This window comes from Ips typographus, linkage group LG1 (genome assembly GCF_016097725.1).
Source record: "Ips typographus isolate SLU linkage group LG1, UJ_Ityp_2.0, whole genome shotgun sequence".
NCBI classification, from domain to species: domain Eukaryota; kingdom Metazoa; phylum Arthropoda; class Insecta; order Coleoptera; family Curculionidae; genus Ips; species Ips typographus.
This window is the reverse complement of record NC_138422.1, coordinates 25,557,430-25,581,870: the sequence shown is the minus strand read 5'-3', so window position 1 is coordinate 25,581,870 and position 24,441 is coordinate 25,557,430. Positions and strand designations below refer to the sequence as shown.

The 24,441-nt window shown below is 33.9% G+C and overlaps 4 protein-coding genes across 5 annotated transcripts; 2 read left to right on the top strand and 2 right to left on the bottom strand.

Moving 5' to 3' along the window:
• Positions 1-319: 319 nt before the first annotated feature.
• On the top strand, positions 320-11,817 carry LOC145739838 (uncharacterized). Of its 2 annotated transcripts, none has more exons than XM_081995190.1 (5): positions 320-605; positions 1,937-2,046; positions 2,388-2,574; positions 2,873-2,926; positions 11,623-11,817. In XM_081995190.1, the coding sequence occupies exons 1-5, from the start codon at positions 556-558 to the stop codon at positions 11,651-11,653; spliced, it is 432 nt and encodes a 143-aa protein (XP_081851316.1). In that variant the 5' UTR covers positions 320-555; the 3' UTR covers positions 11,654-11,817. The 2 variants fall into 2 exon arrangements, with proteins under 2 accessions (XP_081851316.1, XP_081851314.1); XM_081995188.1 differs by lacking the exon at positions 11,623-11,817 and adding an exon at positions 3,450-4,194 and having other exon boundaries at positions 323-605.
• On the bottom strand, positions 4,352-9,193 carry LOC145739819 (protein MMS22-like). Its single transcript, XM_081995175.1, has 2 exons — positions 7,689-9,193; positions 4,352-6,012 (listed from the first exon to the last, which is right to left on the bottom strand). The coding sequence occupies exons 1-2, from the start codon at positions 9,003-9,005 to the stop codon at positions 4,375-4,377; spliced, it is 2,955 nt and encodes a 984-aa protein (XP_081851301.1). The 5' UTR covers positions 9,006-9,193; the 3' UTR covers positions 4,352-4,374.
• Positions 11,818-12,933: 1,116 nt separating the features above from the next.
• On the bottom strand, positions 12,934-13,824 carry eEF1beta (elongation factor 1-beta). The gene is made up of 2 exons (XM_081995181.1): positions 13,653-13,824; positions 12,934-13,562 (listed from the first exon to the last, which is right to left on the bottom strand). The coding sequence occupies exons 1-2, from the start codon at positions 13,730-13,732 to the stop codon at positions 12,980-12,982; spliced, it is 663 nt and encodes a 220-aa protein (XP_081851307.1). The 5' UTR covers positions 13,733-13,824; the 3' UTR covers positions 12,934-12,979.
• A 594-nt stretch (positions 13,825-14,418) lies between these two features.
• On the top strand, positions 14,419-19,958 carry Srp68 (signal recognition particle 68). Its single transcript, XM_081995179.1, has 6 exons — positions 14,419-14,626; positions 14,683-14,863; positions 14,928-15,219; positions 18,649-18,799; positions 18,864-19,001; positions 19,056-19,958. The coding sequence occupies exons 1-6, from the start codon at positions 14,524-14,526 to the stop codon at positions 19,895-19,897; spliced, it is 1,707 nt and encodes a 568-aa protein (XP_081851305.1). The 5' UTR covers positions 14,419-14,523; the 3' UTR covers positions 19,898-19,958.
• Positions 19,959-24,441: the final 4,483 nt, after the last annotated feature.

Genomic DNA, 24,441 nt, shown 5'->3' with positions numbered 1-24,441 from the left:
TGTGTACTTTTGCTAAGGTTATTCCTAGAAGCAGTACTGCTAGGAAGCTAGTATATTTCCCAACTTTGCCTGGGTTCAAACAAGACACTTTGCGCAGTTTTAACGATTGGGGTTTTAATTTCTCTGGTACAATAGAAACCAGCAAAATACAAGTAGGTATGCGCAAAATACGTAATTTTAGCACCCGAGTAAAAAAAATAACTTTTTTTTAGAAGAATAATTAAAACAATATGTTTTTAAACGGAAACCAGTTCTATGAGCTAATCTCTCAGACAGCAAAAACCAAACGTAAACACAAAAGAAGAATAGAAGAATTTGTAGGTTATGTCATGTACGTCTTGTTTTGTTATGTCCATTTGAAAACTAAATGCCCATTTTGCACTTTTAAATGTTAAACTCGTTTATAATTCTTTACCTTTTTAATTGTGTTTAAGTGCTATACTCTATTTGTATGTTATTTTTATTTCTCCTTTATTTACATTCATATACCTTATAACCTATACAAATCAATAGTTTTTCTTGTACATTTTCTACTGTTAAAAAAACTCATCAGAAATGGCTGAAAACTTTTTTACAGATAGGATTTTACTATCACATGAAACTAGGTAAGAATTTGTATTACTTAAATTTGCTTAATTACTAGTTGGTATTTATGTTTATTAGGGTTACATGTGCTGGGTGTTTATAAGGCAAAAACCATTTTTAGAAGCTTTTTAAGTAGATTAGACAACTGTAGTAGGACGTTTGAAAATAAACGTTATTTTCTTTTATCCTTGGTAAAAGAAATACCATGGGATTTTTCTTGAATTCTTCAGATATAATCTGCTCCCCATGGTTATCTTTAAGTTTGCCATTTACACAGAAAAGTTCAAAAGCAAGACCCTGTTTAGGTTTTTCTAGATCACCTTGTACATGTTGTTGAAAATGCCAGGATTGTTTTAATTTCTGAGATGTTTAGAAAATGTCTTTTGTTGTGATTTTTGGTTACCATTATCCAAGCCATTATCAACTGATTTTTCTTATAGGCTATTGGATTTTCACATTTTAGAATTATTGGATATGTGAGCAGATTTTTCTGATTAGGATGAAGTCTTACAATTAAGTAAAAATATCAACATTTATCCATGTATTTTTAAACTGCTGAGCTCTTTTTAATCGATTGTTGATTGATGTTACTTTTATGGGACTTATTTTTTCATGAGAACAGAAATCTAGGAGTTGAGGCCTTGAAATTTGGCATTTTATCCATAATAAACCATTGCTTCAGTCAGTTTGACCTAAAAGTTATTGAAAATACAGAAAAGTCAGTTACAATGCAACAAAACACTCAATGAGTAACTATAAATCTCATGCTGTGTAGGCAGTACATTGATTTTCTAAAATTCAGGGAGGTACAGCATTTTTTCCATAAACAACCCTTACATCAGTCAAACTGTGATAAATACAAGTGAAAATAAAGGAAAGTGAGTTGAAATGCAATGAAACACAATTTCAGTCAGTATTTCAGAAATTTGAGGGTTAAGGTCCTGAAATTTGCTGTGTAGACAGTTAATTAATCTTAAAATCTAGGGATGTACTACATATTGTTTACAAACAACCCTTACTTCAGTCAGAGTGCACTAATAAAGTTCTTTCAAGTACAGAAAAGTCAGTTAAAATGTAACAAAATGATTTCAGTTCATTTCCAAAACCTGGAGGTGGTGGACATGAAATTTTTTCCCATAAACAACCTCAAACTGTGACAAATACCATTGAAAGTTAAGGAGAATCAGTTGATCTGGAGATTAGGGCCTGGAAATTTGCTAGTAAAATAAGTCATATAATTTCTTCCTTGTATCTCTTCAAATAAGATTCCCACATGGTCATGCTTCAAAACATCAAAGATACCCTTAATTAATCAAAAATCCTACATTTTCTGTTATGAAAAATATTTTAGATCTCCTATATTGCCTGAAGATGAGTTAAAAAGACTGACATTGACTGTTACTAATGACCTGCTTGAGGACGACCGTTCGGAAGTATCTAGTTACGAGCATTGTCATTGTAGTAAGTAGTACTTTTATTTTAAGCATTAATTTTGTTTGTTTTAAAGTGGATTTTGCTTAACTATACTTTCAACACAGGTGTCAACCCGAAAAGAAAAACTAAGCGTCTGGAATTGTACTGTTTTAGCATTAAATTTTATTTATTTAATAATTTTTTCATGTATTTCTGAAGTAATAATAGTGATGATAAGAAGAAAGAAGACCTGGGAAGATAGAAGAAAGAAGAACTGCCACAGAAGATCACAAAATTTCCGGAGTAGTTTAGCATTTTTTCAACTTTTATTTTTTACAGAGCTATTTATTTTTTAATAAACATTTCTATAAACCTAAATTCATTTTAAGGTCGTTATTCAAGACTATTATTTGCCAGAGATAAATTAGAAAATCAGGATTCCCATGAAGAATTCGGTGAACAGACGGCAACTTACGGAGACACAGAAAATACGGAGTATATTCGAGAAGTTACGTGTAGCTGTTGTATGGTTTTACCAAAGAGTGTTTTACCCCATTCAGATGAAGAATCTCAAAAGTGAGTCATTTTTTTTAAATCACCATTCTTATAAAACAATAATTATGGAGGTGCTTCCAGGAAATACTCTCCAAGTGAATATTTTTCAAAAGGAATATTTGTAACAAACATATTAATGTTTTTGTCATTTTTGACTACCCAATGTTTGGTATCTGCACATCTACAAGCTTATTGACGCTATCTGTTATCAATACATACAAACATTACAACCCAGATCATCAATTTGGGCGTAAACTACTATTGTTACAATCAATAATATTATTCAAAAGGTTATTTATTGATATTTTCCTCGTTTCAGCTTACCTGGTACTTCGCATAGATGCAGTACCAAACGAAGAAACAGAAGATATAGGTAAAATTGTTTTTGTGGTTTTTATTTATTGTAATGGTTTTATTTTTACATTTTTGGAGTTGAAAACCAATAGCTCTTAGTTGTTTTCAACTAAAACACGTTTATATACTAACACTGAAATACAAGGTGTCCCAATAATACAACTTGGACGCATAGGTCTGGGAATTTCTTAATAAATTACCAGGAATGTCATAATTAAGGGTGCAATCTTTTTGCCAAGCCACCCTGTAGAATTAGGGTGTTTTTCAAATAAGAATATAGGTAGCAAAGATGCTGTAGAGTCAAATTGTTACATTTACTAAGCTTATTGCAGAATTTACATAAAATTACAATTATTGTTGTTCAAATATAAAGCAAAGAATATTTGTATTATTGAACGATTCTACATATCTCAACTATTAAGCTGCACTTTCCTACATAAATAAAGATTTTTTATTGGTAATATTTAATTTAATATCTCGAAAACGTGCAAATTGTAATAGAAAGTAAAACTAATTCATATAATTTGTTCTATGCGTTTTAGACGTCCGCGAAGGCAAAGTAACGGATCGTTAGATCGTCGAAAAAGAGCGAAAAGACGATCAAAAAGTCTTTCTAGTGTAAGAACTGACTGTGGAATGTATCAGGAGCAATTAAAAGCTTGGTCTACTTCCCATATCCCCAGGGAGGTAGAAATAAGTTATCTTGACTACAATTATAGTAGTTATCGGTGGTCTGTATAAGATATATTAGGTTTTAAGCTGAAGTGAATTATAGTTATATCAAAGAAAAAGTTGCATTTATTGACATTTTGCAACAACTCTTTTCTTTCTCTCGAAAACATACTAAGTTCGTTTTTTTGTGACAATATTCATTCATTTATATGGTTTTTTACCGATGTGAATCCTAGTATGGTTTTTTAAATGAAAAGCACAGTCACAGTCCTCATATATAAATGCCTTTTTACTAGTAAGAATCTTTAGTATGTCGACTTCCGTAACCCAAAAATTAATGCCAAACGTTTTCCACAGTCTTTACATTTAAAAAGGGTGTTACCGTATAGTACGTACTTGCAATAATATTTCATTTTTTCGGGAATATTGTGGGACAAACTAATTTACCAAGTTGATTTATTGTGTTGTTATGTTAGTCCTGTAGTGAACAAGCTTAGAATTAACTTAATATACTTTAATGTAAATTGCCACTTATGTTCAAAAGAAAATGTATCATAAAAATTAGCGAGTATGTTTAAAAATATTTATATTAAAATTACAAATTCTGAATTAAAATTTATAATACCTTTTACTGAACCCTCAACTCTGTTAACTTGTATGCTTCAAATTGTCTACGCAATGTCTCAAATATCGATTTATGTCAATATGTTCACTGATGCTCTTCGGCAGAAACTCCGAAAGAACAGTTTGACAAAGGAGAAATTAAAACACATTTCAACAGCTAACTTTCTGTATTTAGTTTTCATTCAGTGTTTTTTCTAACCGCTCTAAATGCAACCTTAACGTATGATCAAAACCAACTCCCCGTAAATTCTCTACAACCACCACTTGATTCCGAACAGTATCCAATTCCGACTTTACATCTTCAGCAATAAATCTTGCTAAACATATCATAAGTTGAAAATAATTAATCGTGTTAATCGCCATGTACTTTTTGGTAATCGTAATAATTATTTGCTTGACATCGGACTTAGTTTGGCAGTAGAAAGGAGAGTTTGTAATATCTTTAACCACGCCTATAGCCAAACTTCGTTGCGGGTGTGATATAATAGCTTCAAATAATCCTAAAAGAACTTTATTTACCAAGAGTTGGAAAACTTCTAGTGAATGCGTGTTTTTTGCAACTTCTGATATAATTTTTAAAGCCTTGACAACCTCTGTCTCAGAAGTAGGCGGTTTCAAGCAAAAACTTGCCAACTTATCTAAAATAACAGAAGCAAACTTTGATTGGTTTTGTAAAATTGAACACAAAATTGGTGAATCGTTTATGGGAAATTGTGAAATGTATTTCACCACCAGGTCTTTCATAGTTCTTTCCAAGTAAGGATCTCTAATTTTGTTTAAGTCTATGAGAGCACCAAAGAACTTGCACCAGTAGATTTTTAATGCGCTAATTATAAAACGGTGTAAGTATGGTTTTTTACCTAAAAGAAAATCCATTGGTAATAGAAGGACTTGTGTCAGTTTAGTTAAAATAGTCACCGGCCTATTTCTGTTGTAAACTAAATTTCCACATTTTAAAAATATTAATGAAGCGTATTTGTATATTTTTGTCACGACTTGTTCATTGTCAGGATTAGCCAAGTAACGAGAAATAATTCTATCTAGATTGCCTAAACTAGTTTCGCACAGCTTTATAGGTTGCATGTTGCTACTTAACCCAGCTTTAGAACAGTCTGCCAGATAATTTATAAAAGTTTCAAATGGGTCTAATGCACCTGTTAATTGGTTTTTAAGAGTTTGAGGAAAGTAATCCAGTTTTGCTACATTTTTAGTTAAATTACTAGAAGGTTCCAATTCTAGAAAGCACGCTTTAGTCCATGCTGCCACAATTAAAGCTTCCTGGTCATTAGTGAGTATTAAACGATCCGGATAACAGTTTAAAACTTGTTCAGCAAATGATGATGATACTTTAGAACCAACAGATTCTCCGAGAAAAAATACGAACGCTTCTAGAGTCAAACTGTTACAGTTTAACACCAATTTACCGGCGATTTTTCCCAATAAAGAGGAAGAACATGACGATAGGCACACTTCTTTCAAACCGCGATAAACTTGATTTTTAAAAAACGGTTCCCAAAACGGCCATGCGTCAGGATTGCCGCATTTTTCCAGTAACAGTATCAGAACTGTGAAAATTGTATTCAAATCTGATATACTACAAAATGAAAGATATTTGTCGAACCAGGCGCCGAATAACTCCCATTGATGCAGTTGCATGCTGGCGCTAATATTTATTATCGATGCAAGATTGCTGATGAAGTATTTGATTAGGTGTTGGAGCTTCTCTTCCTCACAAGCTTCTTGAAGCATTTTCTTCATTGGCACTGCTACTTTTTCTATTGACTGACCTTTACGCAAGTAGCAAATCATCTGAAAACAAAGCTAATAATAGTTATTTCCGCGAAGCTAAGTAAACTTAATCAGAGACAGACAACAGTATAAAGATTATAATACCAGTAGTAACTCTTCTTTAATGTAGTCGATATTGTCACGATCTAATTTTTAGTCGTAACGCGAGGACATGTAGGCTGGGATCGTAGTCAAGTTAAACTCAAAGATTGCATAACAAAAACAACAAGGTTTCCCTTAATCTTCGCGACCGAACCGTTTAGTTTAGCGGATAATTTCTGACTAACTTTTTCCAACATTTCTCTGCTATTTATTGTAAGGCATTGCGATTCCTTAGTCAGTTCAATTGCTTGTCTAAGCACTTGGATCATATTCCGAACAATTGATGACTTATTATTGCTGACTGGCGATTGCAACACCTTAGCTAGCTTCCGTTCTAAAAGATTCATTTGCTTACTTTTCAATTTGAGTGGTCAACGAGTTGTTTCGGTCAATAGTCGATTTTCTGCTGAGTAAGTAATTAACGAAAATCTACTTGTGACACTCTTGCGAGCGGTCGTAAAGTTATTTTTTATAAATGCAGCCATTACGGTCAAAAAAAGATTAGCATTGCCTTAAGTTTTGACTTTTTTCATTATTGACAATGAGGAGTTTTCATCAGTGTATGAGTTGCCGCTTAATTTCAACATCGTACTAGATTATCCAGGTTTCATCGCAAGTTATAATGTTTTCCTTCAATTCAGGCTCTTCATCTAACCTGTCAAGAAAATCTGAGCAGATCTGTGAATTAGCGAGCTTTTGGAGGTCAAATTTTTTGGAACCAACTTCGCACAGACTTTCTTCATGTTCAATTCGTCATGTAAAATTTGTCTGACCGTTTCTTTATCGGCGTTTATAATGTCAACAATCATCCGACTGATCATACGACGATCTCTCTGCACAATTTCATGGATTTTCACCCTGTTTGCGGGGTTGAAACAGACGATTCGATGCTCTCTCGGTCTTCAGAAAGCCTTTTATACCATTCGAAAACGTGCAGGAGATAGAGAATTTTTACCGTAACCCTCTTTCAACAATTTATAGTAACGAGATTTTTATGTAACGAGAAATTTCACATTGATTCCTTGATCATGTTTTTCGTCAGATATTATTATTCGCACGAGAAATCTTTTTGCTCTTAGTAGCCAGACTCAATCTTTTGATTATTTGAGGAATAAATCACTGAACTGCTGCAGAGATTTTAAGCTTTATATTTAGGTACAAGAGCTGGTGCTTTTCTGTAATAAACGATGCTTATACTTATAAAGAAGATAAACGACAAAATAGCCAAAAATGTTAGTACTTCTCTCGTCTATTTCTCAGGGAGTTCCTAATTTACTGACCCTAAGAAATGCATTTATACTTCAAAAAACTTTGCACCCATTAGAAATTCTTACTGACTGATATTTGGGACTATTCTACATGTTGTACAGAGGATGTCTGAGTTAGAAATTCTATCCAAGTTGGCCAGATACGTAATTTTTTTGTCCAATTTTGATCAAACTTCTACACAAGTGTAGAATAGTCTCAAATGCCATTCTGGCTTTGGAAAACACTCTATGAATAACAGTGCAACCACAAACTGCATTATAACAAACTTGATAGGTATAGCCAGAATAGTAAGATAATTCAGTAGACTTATGTTAGTATCTACTTACCACTGCAATATACATGCCCCATGTAACTTGAGTATGTTTGATAGTTTTAGGTAAACACTCAAGAAAAACCAAAATTTTCTTTTCAACTTCCTGAGAATATAGTGAACTCAATGCCAAATATAATGTCAGGACATGGCAGATTCCAACTTCAGTTAGATCCTTCAACTTGTTAGGACCAAGTTGAGAGTAGATCCTTCCTTTAACTTTACTCCACTGCTCAGGATGGTTTTTAAGATAATGAAATAAAATCTTAACAAAACAGTGGAAATCATCCTTAAAAGGTGCCTGTGATTTTTCAGTTGATTCAATCAGGCTCAGAGTTTTAATCATATTATCTGGAGACAAATCACTGTTGCTGTTGGATACATTCAATCTCTTGCTGTAAAAATCCCATGTTAACAACAAAATGTCATATTTGGCGTCATTCGACCATAAGTCACACACTAAAGGTTCAATTAACTCAAAACTCACTATTAAATTATCACAATTGGTGTTTGCATTCAGACTCAGTAGTTCCTTGAATTTCAGTTCAAGAAAAGACCAGTTTGATTTTGCTGGTTTTATAGACTTGGCTATGTGTTTAAGAAAACTTAGTGACAAAATAGGGTCTTCTTTTTCCATTACTTTATTAAATGCACTCCAAAATGATTCAGGTGAGAGCCTATTCAAAATGCACCAAAAAGAGTCTGTGCAGGAACACATATCTGGTTTATTGTAGTCCTTTATGCCAACTTTAAACACTGTAAATAAGTTAGCCATCACATACTCAACATGACTACTCATACTCATTACATTTAGCTTTGACCCACACACTGAGTAAATCACTAATAAATAAAAATATGTTTCCAACAGTGTGTGGAAGTAATGGTAAAATGGACATGTATCCAGTCTGGAAAACTTTACTTTAACCAGCAGTGTGTTCTCTATCTGGCTTATTGGTAACAGAGAACATAAAACTTGTTTTAATGCCTTCAGTATGTTATCAAAAGTGGTATTATGACATAAAACACTTTGAACTATAGCCGTGAATGCACTCTGATTAAACTGCCTAGCTGTTATCACATCACAAAGTGGCACACTTGTGTTGTTCAAAACAACCTCTTGAATGCACATTAGTTTTGATCGCATTAGGCAAATTAGAGTACTTTGATGATCCTGAATATTGTCACTGATTTCTTCGCTGGAATATGGTTCGTCAAACAGCGTAAAACCAGAAGTTATGCCATCATCCCTGATGATTTTCTCCATGATTTCATCATAGCATTTAAGAAAATCACAACATTGCTTGCCTTTTTGGTAATCTAATGTAGACGACATTTTTAAGTTTATAATTGCGTTCAGATAGTCTTATTGTTCATTTGCACTGAAAATATAAATAATAAACCCATCAAAAACTAAAAAAATAGGAAATTTAAGTTGAAACTGCTTGTAGTTTGCAGTGTTTGTTTACTAATTTCAAATTCAAACAGGTTTGAGGTTATCAGGGGTTTCCCGCCAAAAATTGATTAAATTCTTCTTTTTGATATGTTAGGCTTGAAGGTGCCCGCTGACTTGGTAAATCGTTTTTCTTGACGACAAATAAATTTATACATAATTTGATGAAAACCCGCTCTCATAGACTCTATTGAGAGCAAGTAGAACTGTCTAAACCTTTTTTCTCTACCTTTTGTGTAACTGTTTCCTTACCTAACGATATACCTACGTATATTTACATTCAATAAAATTGGAAACACTCCAATAAGATAAATATTGCCTCTTGGCAAACATTTAACATTAACAATAATCCAAAGCTAATTATTATTGTTTATTATATAGCAACTGCCTTAAATATCTACAGCGTTTTTTTTTATTAGATTGGCATTGTTCCATTTGCGCAACATACAATTCAATTATTTAATTAAACGGATTTTTGCCTTTTAACTAAGACGCTAGAAATGTTTTAATATTTGTCGATATTTATTAATTTTTTGTTGAAACAGGGAATGCTTTATTGTTTTTGAAACTGCTCTTTAAATGCTTATGAAAAATCACGGCCGAACGAGCCATATTATTGAATATGTGGAAGAATTGAAGAGATTTAAAGAAGAGGAAACGTGTACATAACCTCCTAACCATTTAACTGTTTTGAATATTTTAAGTTTTTAGCTAATTAATTTCAAAATTAATGTTATTTTTTTATGTAGGCATTATTTATTATTAATTTTGTCGAGTTGTACCAAATTGGGGTAAGAACTATCATATTTTTGCTCAGAAATACACTAGTTATTCAAGTTAAAGCTGTTAAAGTTTTAATGTCCCAAAGGGCTATTATTTCATCAATAATAACACCTATTAAGGTCAATTATCTAAGAAATAATGCCCTATGGCCTTCTTTTTCATAACGGCCTCAGGTGAGGACATTATTTTTTATAATGCCCTCTGACCATTTTTTAAATAAATATCTACAGAATGAAAGTCGGACATTAAACATTGAAGACACCACAGGCATTATCCTTATAATGCCCTTGGTATCTTAATTACTATTAAATAAACTTGATTATCCTTGTTGGGGTACATTATTAAAATAACATTCATTTTATGGTACTTTTGACTAACCCTTTTACAGTGATTTCATATTGTCAGCAATTTTTAAATTGTTCTTGTGCACTGATTTTTGTTTCATACTTTATTTTAGGCAACAAATTGCGTCTGTAATGTTGAAATAGGTTTACATTCTGGTTAGTATGGTGGAAACAATGACTTTACCCCCTCAAGTTGGTTTTCACAAACTTTGATGACAAAAATTTTTTTCAGCCCTTGTGATACTAAATAACTATTACATTAAAAAATACAGTCACTTCACTAATGTTACTTTAAACTTCATGTTTACTTATTCGTGTGGTCCTTGGTTTTGGGGAATAACTTAGCTTAATAGAAATGAGCAGGGAGGCAAATGCTTCAATACAAGTTGTCATTTATGGTATTTAAGGGTCATATTAATAATCATTCCTTAAAATTTAAGGTATAGTATAGGAAACAATACAGATATCACTATACTGCAAACTACAATAAGAGTTAACATTTAAGTTAACAAGTTTTCAAAATAGGCAGACAAGTGAGGAAACTGTTTGAAAAGTGTGTTAAACTGTAATTCTTGCTAATTTTGAGAGTTTTGACATTGGTGATAATTTTGCTAGTCACATGACCACTGTCTAAATAACTGTCATAAATCTCAGAGACATGTTTTATATCGAATACTGTAAAAAATATTTTCTAAACCCTAATTTTTTGCCACTTTTTAATACAGTTTGACACTCATAGACATAATTGCTTGTCAAACCCACTTGGAGTGAGAAAATGACTGATTTAAGCACATTTTTGGATTCCATATTAAATTTCCTATCCAATAACCTAAAAAAACAATACAACATTTGGTACAGCCAGGGAGAAAGGCCGTGTCAAAGTTTGAACTGTCAGAAACACAGTTTGAAAGAACAGTAAAGGACAAAATCGCTTGTTAAACTCACTTGGAGTGAGAAAATGACTGATTTAAGGACATTTTTGGATTCGTTATTAAATTTTCTATTCAATAACCTAAAAAAACAATACAAAATTTGGTACAGTCAGGGAGACAAGCGGTATCAAAGTTAGAACTGCCAAAAACACAGTTTGACACAGGAGTATACAATTCTTTAATTGTTATACAGAACTCTTTGTCCTTTAGTTTTTTTTGTAAATTTTTTGTTGATGGTTGTGGAATGAGCAATTTACAGACACAAATATTGAATATTTTATTTCAAGACATTATTTTTGCCTAATTTCGTTTATTAAACACTTTTTTGTATTGGTAATCTTGTTGTTTTTAAAGACTGAATAAACTTATAAACTACAAACTTAAAATATGCAATATTTTCATTCAAACCATTAAATTAATTGTTTATTTTGTATGCTATAGAACAGTAGCCCTTATCAAAGTGGGAAAATGAGTAAACCAAAACCGGTGGTACGAAAAACGTTGGTGCGTAATCCCACACAAAAAATAACCAGCAACACAAATAACCAACACAAAGCACAATCCAGAGTTTCAATTTCAAGTAAAATTGTGGCCCCTTCAGGGCGTTCAGCGGACCAAAATTTGACTAAAGCCAAACCGGAGGTACAGTTCAGTGTTCCTGAAATGCAGACAACACTGCACTTATCCAAAAAAATTGATGATATAGTAAAGACCAAAGGAAGTAAAAGTCTGACAGGTGTTGGTAAATTGGCGGTGGATGAAAAGGTATTTTTTTATACTTCCATGGTATATTAGAGGTATCTAGAGGGGCTCAGTTTTTTTTTTAATTGTGCTGTCTAGTCCTGATCCAAACTCTTTAAAATATTTTTGATTTTTATTTCAAATTAACTAGCTAACTAAAACAGAATTTACTTTTTGATGGAAGCTCAGGAAAATGATTATGTGGCTGGTTACTATTATTTCTCAATAACTCCATTTCGACTGAACGTAGCTCCGTTATTTAAGGAGCTACAGAAAACTGTAGAGAATGAAAGTTGTAGGGAATTTCATCTTCTACAAAGTGTGTTGCCCTTAAGGGCCTCCTTCAGGAGTTACAAGGTCAAAAAGTGACTGAATGCACCAAACTGGCTTCACCCTGTATCTCTCTTAATTGAAGATGAGTTAATTGTTGTAGACATAGTAGGGCCCAGTAGACAATTTTGAGTAATTATTTCAAGGGAAACAGAGTGTGTAGATTTTAACCAGGGCAGAACTTTAACCATGACTTTTATGTTTTACATGTTGAATAATTGACTAATAATAGGATGAAATTTAATAAAAACATTAATCTGTCTATACTACATTATGTCATCATATTTTTGTTTGATGTTCCTCATAGATAGCTCTAATATACCATCACTAAGAATTACTTTCTCTGCTTCAGCTGGGTAATCCAAAACTGTTTTAGGTCTCAAGAAAAGTAAACTTTCCCTATGACCAGCCAGTATTTAAGGATTTAATACCTCTGATGAATCATGAAGAAAACCTGACTCCTGTTGTAGTTTCCAAAACAACAGTCTACCAAAAAGACAAGGAACCTGTTTTAAGTGAATTTTTGACGAGCAGAAAAAGTAAAGTTTGCTACCATAAACCTCAAAATTGCTTAAAGTATCTAGATAGTAAAAATAATTTAGCTTCTAATACTTGCTTAAACTTATACAGGGTGCTGCAAGTTAGTAATGTATGATAAAGGAACAATTAAAACACTTTGAACAAGAATGATTTAATTTAATTTCAAAGCCCATAAAATAAAACCTGTTTAAATTTTATTGAAAGCTGCAACATCCACTGATTGGACAAAATCTTCAAAGTCCTGGATTTTCTCAGTTAATTCATCAATAGACACTTTAGCATCTTCAACGATACACATGATTTGTAATTTGTTAATTCCATAACCCACAGGAACCAGTTTTGATGCTCCCCATAATAAACCATCCATCTCTACACTGCGTACACTCTTTTCCAACTCTTTCATGTCGGTTTCATCGTCCCACGGTTTAACATCGAGCACCACACTTGATTTGGCAATCAGTTCAGGTTTCTTGGCCTTCTTCTCTGAGTAAGCTTTGAGACGCTCTTCTCTAATTCTTGCTGCTTCTTCATCTTCTTCGTCGTCCGAGCCAAACAAGTCGACGTCATCATCATCATCATCGGCCTTGGCTGGTGCAGCGGGTGCTGTAGTGGTCTTTCCGGCGGCCAAAGGAGAAGCTCCAAAGGATTTCAACTCTTCAGGAGTAAAAGACTTGATGTGGTTGTACCAACGAAGGGCATGGGGCTGATTGGCGTTGGGTGCTTTGGCAAGTTGATTTACGGTGTCAATATCGGTTTGAGACACTTGGTAGCTGAAAATTCAACTGCTATTAATTTAATTCACAAGAGCACATTGACATTCTAACCTAACTTTAATAAACTGTGTTTTTTTTAATACTCACCCCCCCAGGTAGCTCTTGTCTTCCAAGAATTTGTTAAGCTCGTTCACTCCTTTTTCAGTTTTAAGATCACCGAAAGCCATTTTTGTTTAATTTTTTAGCAAAAATCTAAAAAACCACTACAACACCTTTAAAGCTGTTTAAAAGTCTTTTTTGAGAAAGAGAAAGAGAGAATGTCTGGTTGGGGTGGGGATACAAAACGTCATCAACATGATGATTTTCATATACATGTCATGGCATTGTATTCATTCATATACTAAAAAACAAGGATAATAACTGATAATAATTAAAAAACCAAACATTAAAATAGCTGCAAAAAATTCTGTAGTATTAACTTTTGCATTTCTACAGAGTGTCACTATAATACAAACTCCGTACGTATATTAGAACAAAGCCTTCTCTACAAGTTTATCAACCTCTAATTGAAAAGGAAAGTTCAACATGTTTGGAGCATATAAATGCCCATCATCAGAAGCTTCTAAGATTGAAATCGCCTTGGCTGTCTTTTTAAACTGGGGAGACAGTGAAGTGAAACCCACGTAGATGTAAATTAAATTGATGAAACATTACTTAAAATCTAATTAAAGCGAAACCAACCTTATTTTGGAGAAAAAACTCTAACAGATAAAGTTAAATTTAAGTTTAAACTACATAATTGGTAACTTTTTAATTTATAACAATAAGGCCGGGGGCGATCCTAAAATTATACTAGTAAAGATTCTTGCCAGAAAAAAATCAGAGAAGATGTAAGAAATATACAAAAGAAGAAGACTTTGACAGTTGTCAGCCAGCAGCTCAGCAACCAGCAAAGCAGTTTTAAAGGAAATTTGTTTAGTCTTTTTCCACAATTTCCAGGTTTTTCCTTTTCAATACGATGGTTGTATCTGAAAAACCAACCGACCAGTCAATAACCGCACTAGATGCTGGAGACTCTTTAAAAAAACAGCCGGAGCCTGTTAAACCTTTTCGTCTTGAAAGTAAGTTAAAGCCATATGTTATTAACATTGATTTGGTCATTAATTTTGGGTTTTAGTATTAAAATTGATTAAAGACGCTCAGCAACAGCACGGATTAAGACATGGGGACTACCAGAGGTATCGTGGTTACTGTTCCAGACGCATAAGCAGGTTACGCAAAGTCTTAAAAATCCCACAAGGCGATCGCAGACATTTCAAGAAACGAGACGTCACTGAAAACCACATTAATAGCTCCAGGTATTTGACACTAAACATGTTCTAGGCAGTAGATACACCCAAACTGCTAATTTGTTGTTTCCAGGGCTGATGAAAGATATTTGCACATTCCATTAATGTTGACTGAAAGATGTTGGGCCTATGCAATGCAACTGAAGCAAGAGTCAAACACAGAGCAGAGGAAGAAGTTTCATTTGGTGCAAAAACTGCGGAAAGCGTGTAGTTATGCATTGCAGTTGGATGTATTGTGCAAAATTGAGAGATGTGATGCACGGACTCAATTAGAAGCTCAGGCCTATGTTGCTTGGATTCATGGATCATTACAGTTTGAGCTTGAATTATGGGTTAAAGCTGCTGAAAATTTGAAGAAAGCTCAGGTGAGTAAAATAGTAGAATTGTGGTATTTTATGCTCTAGCAATATAATTTTCAAAACCTTAAAGTAGAGATAGTTGTTGTGCAACATCTGGTGACATCTGTACTCAACTCTATGAGTTAGAAAGTACAGATGGCGTTCCCAAATCTAGGAACAGCCCCATTAATGCCCCATCATACTTAAAGTAGAGATTGTAAACTAAATTCCAAAATCCAGGTTTTTTGAACATTTGATTATCTACTTAGGTTATGACCTCTGATCTAAGAAAAACAATAAAAATTCCAATTTAAGTACAGTAAAGCTCCCAGTGAACTAAAAATCATATAATGCTATAAAATAATATATTGTTATCCTTTATTTATAAAAATAAGTTTGGTGAAATAACTAACTTTTCTTGTCTTTCCTTTCTACAAACAATAGAAGAGAATTAAACAAAATAATACAAATGTACCCCTTTCCTGGTTTTTCTTATTCTTTTAGGACTTTTTTTGTGCTATAAAAACACTTTGTATCCTCAATGAATGTCTCTCCCAAAAAAATTATACCATACTTCACGACAAATTCAAAGTTTGTCAAATTTTTAATATTTTTTTGCAATGTACAGGGTGTATCAAGTTTGATGCTCTTACAATGTGCCCAATTTTTGTGAAACAACAATGGTGCAGTTGTAATAACACTAAAGAGATAAATTAGAGATCAACACAGAAATTGCTAATTTTTCTGTGCAAGTGTTTTTTGCATTCTGACCCTTTCAAATATTACCAGAAGTTTGAAAACTGTTTTCAGTTGCTTAGATTCTCAAGGTTGAGAGAAAAGTTGGTTAAGTTTGAAGACTCTAATGGTTTAACTTACCAACAAGTGTTGTCAAATCTTTAGAAAGCCCATTTCATTGGCCTATTGACGTACAAAAGTCTAATGGGGACCAAAACAGAGAGTTATTTATTATTGAATAAAACACTAAAAAAAGTGAAAAATAAATTAACAGTGTTGTCATATTGTTGGAAAGCCCATTTAATTAGCTATAGTATAAAAGTCTACACATATAGTGTATCAAATTGGGGAGTTATGTAGAATTGAGTGAAATACTGCATCAAAAAATTTTGACGCCCTCTAGCGGTCAAACCGTCAAACGATTAATCAAAGTTGTTATATTTTTACGAAACCCATTTTATTGGGTATCCATCGACATATTAATATAAAGAAGTTAAAATAAAGAAATTATTTAGGTTCAAACAAAACTGTGCATGGAACACCGAACACATTGGTCAACTTTGACGCCCTTTAGCGGCAATACGATTCAATCGGCCAATCAAAGTAGTTATATCGTTGAAAAGGCCATTTTATTGGCTCTCCATCGACATATAAACGTCCCTACATTATGTGTCAAATAAGATAGTTATTCACAATTGAATGAAAAGTTTTAAAAATCTAGAAAAAATAGTGGAAAAAATGATTGGGTAGAAAATGGTTGGGATGAAAAAAGTCATGTAATTTTTTTCATTTTTAAATAAAAAAAAGGTTAAAATAGCCGTCAAGTCACGTGACACTTCACCAAAAAAACAGTCAAAATGGCGGAATTGCGTGTGCGTGTGATTTTGACAGAACAGAAAAGTAAAAAAAAAAAAATGAAAAAGGCATATCAAAGCGACCTTGGAAAGACTGGAATAAAACAAAACATGTCAAAATGGCAGAAATGATCTTAAAAAAACCTGGTTAAAATCATAACCATTGTCAAAACCAGGTTAAACATAATACTTGCTTTTTTGGAATTCAAACTCGGTTATTTGGAAAAATATGAAAAAAGTGTAAAAGGGGAAAATTCGAGGGAAAATTGTAAGGAATTTTAAGATTGCATTAGGGTACTTTTGCCGTAAAGGGCCTTCTCAGGGAGATGTTTCCGTAAAACTGGGTTTAGGCACAAAAAGTGCTTTAGAAGACTAACCAAGTTTTACTAGGTTACACGTTATTTGGAAAAAAGTGTAAAAGGGGAAAATTGTAAGGAATTTTACCCTCAACAAGATTGCATTAGGGTACTTTTGCCCTAAAGGGCATTCTCAGGGAGATGTTTCCGTAAATCTGGGTTTACGCACAAAAAGTGCTTTAAAAGACTCTAACCAAGTTTAACTAAGTTACACGGTTATTTGGAAAAAAGTGTAAAAGGGGATAATTGTAAGGAATTTTACCCTCAACAAGATTGCTTAGGGTACTTTTGCCCTAAAGGGTCTTCTCAGGGAAATGTTTCCGTAAAACTGGGTTTACGCACAAAAAGTGCATTAGAAGACTCTAACCAAGTTTAATAAGGTACAGGGTTATTTGGAAAAAAGTGTAAAAAGGGAAAATTGTAAGAAATTTTACCCTCAACAAGATTGCATTAGGGTACTTTTGCCCTAAAGGGCCTTCTCAGGGATATGTTTCCGTAAAACTGTGTTTAGGCACAAAAAGTGCTTTAAAAGAGTCTAACCAGGTTTAACTAGGTTACATAGTTATTTGAAAAAAAGTGTAAAAGGGGAAAATTGTAAGGAATTTTACCCTCAACAAGATTGCATTAGGGTACTTTTGCCCTAAAGGGCCTTCTCAGGGATATGTTTCCGTAAAACTGTGTTTAGGCACAAAAAGTGCTTTAAAAGACTCTAACCAAGTTTAACTAGGTTACACAGTTATTTGGAAAAAAGTGTAAAAGGGGAAAATTGTAAGAAATTTTACCCTCAACAAGATTGCATTAGGGTACTTTTGCCCTAAAGGGCCTTCTCAGGGAGATGTTTCCGTAAAACTGTGTTTAGGCACAAAAAGTGCTTTAAAAGACTCTAACCAAGTTTAACTAGGTTACACGGTTATTTGGAAAAAATTGTAAGAAATTTTACCCTCAACAAGATTGCTTAGGGTACTTTTGCCCTAAAGGGTCTTCTCAGGGAAATGTTTCCGTAAAACTGGGTTTACGCACAAAAAGTGCTTTAGAAGACTCTAACCAAGTTTAATAAGGTACAGGGTTATTTGGAAAAAAGTGTAAAAAGGGAAAATTGTAAGAAATTTTACCCTCAACAAGATTGCATTAGGGTACTTTTGCCCTAAAGGGCCTTCTCAGGGAGATGTTTCCGTAAAACTGTGTTTAGGCACAAAAAGTGCTTTAGAAGACTCTAACCAAGTTTAATTAGGTTACACAGTTATTTGGAAAAATATCAAAAAGTGTACATACAACAAAAATTTTGTAGGAAATTTAATCCTCAAGATTGCATTAGGGCACTTTGGCCCTAAAGGAAATATTTCCTAAAAAATGGGTCAAAGCAGAAAAAAGTGTTAAAAACCCAAAACAAGTTCGACAAAGTGTAACTCTATTATTTGGAGAAATATCAAAAAGTGTAATGTACTGTAGTTTTCCTTTTTTACCTTCACTCCTCTCCTACTCAATTAGTTCAATACTCAGTACTTTTTTAGGTTATTTATGAAAAATTAGCATCCACTCTGCCAGAAGAACAACAGCTTCCTTATAAACAACGTGTGGAAGAAATAGCTCCCAGTTTGCGCTATTGCGCATACAATATCGGCGATGAAAAAGCCGTTAATTTACTGGAATTGCGTAGTCAAGGTTAGATAATTTAAGTTCATTGATTGGTTGATGGCAGTAGTATCAAAAGTTGTTTCATTCGCAGGCGTTTTGGAAACTTTCGATGCTCTCGTTTCTCAAAGCAAGGAAAAAGCCGCTGCAATATTGCACGAAGTGGTTTGGTTCGGTCTAAAAATTTTCATTCGAATCGAACGTGTACGCTTGTTTTTGCTTAGCATTGAAGGTAACTAACATTACTTGTTTATCTGTACTTTGTGACTATGTTACGTTGTTTCAGGACTTGATAGCTCGTTAAAAAATGCTGAGAATAATCAGGCAAAAATAAAAATCTTAGAAAACTTGTTCATTGATTTGCGTGATGTCATCAGTCTTACTAGAGAAAGCTCACGTACGGAAAAACAAGATCAATTGCTATTGGCTTATTTACTGTCAATTCGAATTGAAAGAACGTCACAAAGAAATCTATTATTGGTGCAACAAACCAAAAAACCGCAAGATTGTGTCAGGCTACTGGACATTAACATTCAGCAGACATCAGAATTATCCCAAAATGATTCTATCAAGGACAATGAGACAGCCCAGGCGTACTTTGACTCTCAAATTCAAGCCTACAAAACCTTACGCAGTTATTTTCTGGCAAAAACTCATGTTGCGGCTAAAAGATGGCGCGAAGCTGCTATTTTATTCCACGCGTGTGCTTCTTCCGTGAAAACCCTGAAAAGCGACAACTACATCGCTGAACTTGCGGAACTACTGTCAACTGTCAAGGAAACGGCAGAAACTGAGGTGGCAAACGCCAAAGCCAACTTTGTATTGGACTCTCAAGACGACCAAGTGGTTCTTGTGCCACAGAAGGTGGTTAAATCCAAGAAACCTTTATTGGAAAGGTTGGATGAGTTCAGGGAGGAGCCGCAACTTTTGTCCAAAAACCCCAACTTGGTTACTCTACCGCCAAACATGGAGCCTGTACCTGCCAAGCCGCTGTTCTTTGATTTGGCAAATAATTTGGTTACGTTCCCGGATTTGAGTGAGAAATTAGAAGGACAGTCCAAGACAAAACAAGCTGCCGGTATCAGCGGTTTTGTTAAAGGATTATGGGGTTGGGGCTCAAAAAAGTAGTAATATTATTGGTAGACCGATAAAGGTGATGGTTTCATACAATTAAAAATGTTTGCTTTGTGCTTGTTTAAATTTACTTGTAACCCTTATATTAAATACATTTTTTTATACAGTGCGTTTTTTTTAACGCGCAACATAGGATTTTACGTGTTAAATTTTTAAGCTTATGATGGACCATGTTATTTTGGAACTACAGGTATAAAACTTGGAAGATGTGTCTTCAGTACCATGAAGCTTAAGTAAGACCACCAATTCGGTCTAAAAAGTGTTTACAAATTAGCAAAAAGTCATCTTTTTTGGAACATATTTTATCTTTCCATATTCCCTGTATGTATGTTTACCTGCTATCTGCCCTGTCAGTATCTAAAACAACACCTACCATACATACAGGGAGTACAAATCTTTTCGAAAGAAGATGACTTTTTGCTAGTTTGTAAACACTTTTTAGACCGAATTGGTGGTTGTACTTAAGCTTCAGGGTACTAAAGACACACTTGTCAAGTTTTACACCTGTAGTTCCAAAATAACATGGTCTAACATGGGCTTAAAAATTTAACACGTGAAATCCTATGTTGCGCGTTAAAAAAAACGCACTGTATAACACTTCATTCAATAAGTCCCGGGACCAACTAAGAAAAACAATTATTTTTCATGAAATTCGTCTTTATTCATCAATATAGTTCCCTTCTAGACTGATACAATCATTCCAACGATTTTCCAACTTTTCTATACCATGTTTATAGAACGATTTTTCCTTGGCCTCAAAATACGCTTCAGTTTCAGCGATGACTTCCTCATTTGATTGATATTTCTTTCCCTGGAGCATTTTTTTGAGGTCTGAAAACTGCCAGTAGTCGCTGGGGGCCATGTCTGGACTATACGGTGGGTGGGGAAGCAATTCGAAACCCAATTCGTTGAATTTGACCTTCGTTTTTATGGACTTGTGACACGGTGCATTGTCTTGATGAAAGAGAATCTTTTTCTTCTTCATATGGGGCCGTTTTAGTGCGATTTCATCCTTCAATCGGTCCAATAATGCACAATAATAGTCGCTGTTGATTGTTTTTCCCTTTTCCAAATAGTCAATGAACAATATACCGTGTGTATCCCAGAATACAGAGGCCATAACCTTGCCAGCCGATTGTTGCGTTTTTGGTCGCTTTGGACGGCTTTCGCCGGGTCCAGTCCACTCAGATGACTGCCGTTTTGATTCAGGTGTGTAGTGGTGGATCCAGGTTTCGTCCATGGTCACATATCGACGCAAAAAATCCTTTTTATTACGGTTAAACAGCTCCAAACAGCGCTCTGAATCATCAATTCGTTGTTGTTTTTGGTAAATAGTGAGCACTCGCGGCACCCATTTCGAAAGCAGCTTTCGCATACCCAAATGTTCATGCGAAATTGTTAACACACTACCTTCTGATATCTTTGAGGCCTCAGCTATCTCACTCACTTTCAGTTTACGATCAGACAATATCATTTTGTGGATTTTTTTGATGTTTTCTGGAACAACAGCCGAATTTGGGCGTCCAGACCGTTCAGCGTCACTTGTGTCTGTACGACCGCGTTTAAAATCAGCAAACCACCTACAAATCGTTGTTTTCGATGGAGAAGAGTCCCCGTAACATTTTTCAAGCCATTGTTCTGTTTGGACGGTGTTTTTTCCCCATCAGGAAACAGTGTTTAATCAGCACACGAAAATCACTTTTTTCCATGTTTTTAAAAAACTCAAAAGTTGTTCACTTTACAAAATTCTGACAAACAAAATATTGGAGGGAATGAGCTCAGGATTTGACAGCTGTCGTTTGAAAGATGATACTTCAAGGGAAAAATATAAAAATGAGATTTGTAGTGCCACCTGTGGGTTAGTCCCGGGACTTATTGAATGATGTGTTACTTACCTCAAAAATAATAGAGTCACTACTAAAGCCTCACATGGTGAGGCGTTTTGAAGAAACAGTGTTGAAATAATAAATAACTTAATGCAGGTATTAAAGTTAAACTAATTTGTTGACCTACCTTTACTCCTTTACTTTAATAATCTGTGCGCCACGTCAACCAGCACAGTGATTTCTCGAAATTTTGCTTTTTGCAAATAATAAAAGCAATCAACCTTTTGACATCTAATATGTGAACGATTTCTGCTAAAACACGTCATTAGACAAATTTTTTTCCTGCTTTTTTCTTTTTGTTGCTATTTTTTGATTGGTTTAACTCGTTTTTGACAAAAAAAAAATTTTTAAATAAGTTAGAATAAACGGTTATTAATATTAGGGTCAAGTGAGGTAAATGTAAATACGGGTAATTGTAAACGCGGTTATATGTGTAAGATGCTTTGGCACAAAACGCAGGAGATTTGACGTAATCTTATTGACTCTGTAACGTCGCACAGTGGGCATTCTAGGCCCTAAGTGATAATAATTACTTGAGATATTGAAGGTTTCTGAGAGACAAAAATATACCAATGGGCTTATCCCACATATCATAATTTTTTGTTTTAATGACTGGAATCGAAAGAATAGGATTAAAAAACTAATTTTTCATATTCTTGAAGAAAAAATTATGGCCGTAAATGTTCCTACATTAGTTTGAATTTGTCCATTAAATTTAAAAGATCTGTTTTGGTGCGCATGTGACGTACGTAATTCTGGGCGATTTTATTGGCTGTTGCACGCCATCTGTTTCACTTCTTGTCGCTGATTGGTTGATAGTGTAGTACGTCACCTGCGGCGGGCGTTTTAAACATGAGATTAATGTAGTTTTTATCATCATTTTTTTTCTATTTAGACTTAATATTTTTGAAAACAAAAAAATACGGGTATAATATTTTCAATCCGTCTTTGCAGTTATGAAATAAAAAAAAATTGTGGGACAGGCCCATTATCTGTTGCAAAATGGGTAAGCATCAATTTTCAAATTTAAACTGACTATTTAAAAGCTCTAATGTAACTAATTTCTAAAAGCTCCTGAAGTAGGTAGTCTAAAAAATGTAAAATTCCAAACACTATAAAGGCTATAAAATGCCTTGCAAAAGCTTACAAAACAGCCTAGAAGCTTCCAAAAGCTTTTAGAATAGTCTAAAAGCTTCTAAATGCTTTTCAATTTATCTAGAAGCTCCCAAAAGTTTCTAAAACCGTCTACAAGGTTTCAAATGCCTTAAAAGCAGTCCAGAACCTTCAAGACTTTTTAAACTGTCCAAACACCTTCCAAATCAAGTAGTATAAAAATGTTTTAAAACAACAGAAACTCCAAAATGCTTCTAAAGCAGTCGGAAGTCTTTCAAAATATTCTAGAAGTTTCCAAAAGCTTTTAGAACAGTCTAAAATATTCCAAATGCTCTTCAACTAGTCTAGAAGACTTCAAAAGAGACTACAAGCTTTCAAAAAATTTTAGAGCCGTCTAAGAATTACCAAATACCTCTAAAGCATTCCAAAACCTTCAATACGCTCTTTAAACTGTCCAAAAACCTTCCAAATGCTCCTCAAGTAGTTCAAAAGGGTTTTTGAAAGTTTTGTCTAGTAAAAACCACTTGTAACCACTGTAATTTACAACAGGGTTGCCACATCTGTCAACTCGACTTCCCCAGTCGAAATAAAAACATCTCCAAACTGTTCTTGTGCTAACTTGGTTACTAAAACAGCTAGAAGATTCGTTCAAACGTCGAAATGTAGACCGTAATTTTGTCTTTCTTTAAACTAAACACAATTTTCTTTCAAAAATTACAAATAATTGACCCGGGAAATAGAGCAGTGCTTGTAAGCAAGTTTTTTTTTAAGATGTCATAATTTGACAGCTCATAACTTACTCCCTGTGACAGTTAGAAGGTTCGTTCAAACGTCCAAATGTAGTTCGTAATTTTGGCGTTCTTTTACCTGAATACAATTTTCTTTCAAAAATTTCAAATAACTGAGATATTTGAAATGAAATGCAACAGTGTAACTGTACTAGAAATACTAAAGGTGTCACAATTTGACAGCTCCTAACTTGGTCCCTGTGACAGTTAGGAGGTTCGTTCAAACGTCAAAATATAGCGCAAAACTTCTGCTTTCTTTTGTCAAGATAGATTTTTAATGGAAAAAACATTAACAACTGAGAAAACTGGCCTAGAACATAGAACCCTGTTGTGCACGCCATAGTTAAATACTTAGTTACTATCTTACACAGATTTTGATTTGAAAGTATAGTGCGTTCCTCATAAACTCAAACTATCCCAAAAGGGGTGGGTTTCCCAGTTAGTCCACTGGTAAATATTTTTTCATCCAGGGGAAATCCCCAAAAAAAAAAAAAATTTGTTGGGGAAAATCCCCTAATCTGACAACCCTGATTCACAACTAAGACTTAAGAAGGATTCCATAAAAAGGACACATAAAATGCATAAAAGTTTATACCAAGTGTCTGAAATAAGTGAGCGTGAAACTTTGACGTTCTCTAGCGGCCAAACGGTTCAACTTACAATGTAATGTTGCCATATCGTTAAAAAGTCCATTTCATTGGCTATGATTGGGCAAAAGATTAATTTCAAACCAAGAAAAAAAAGAATAAAA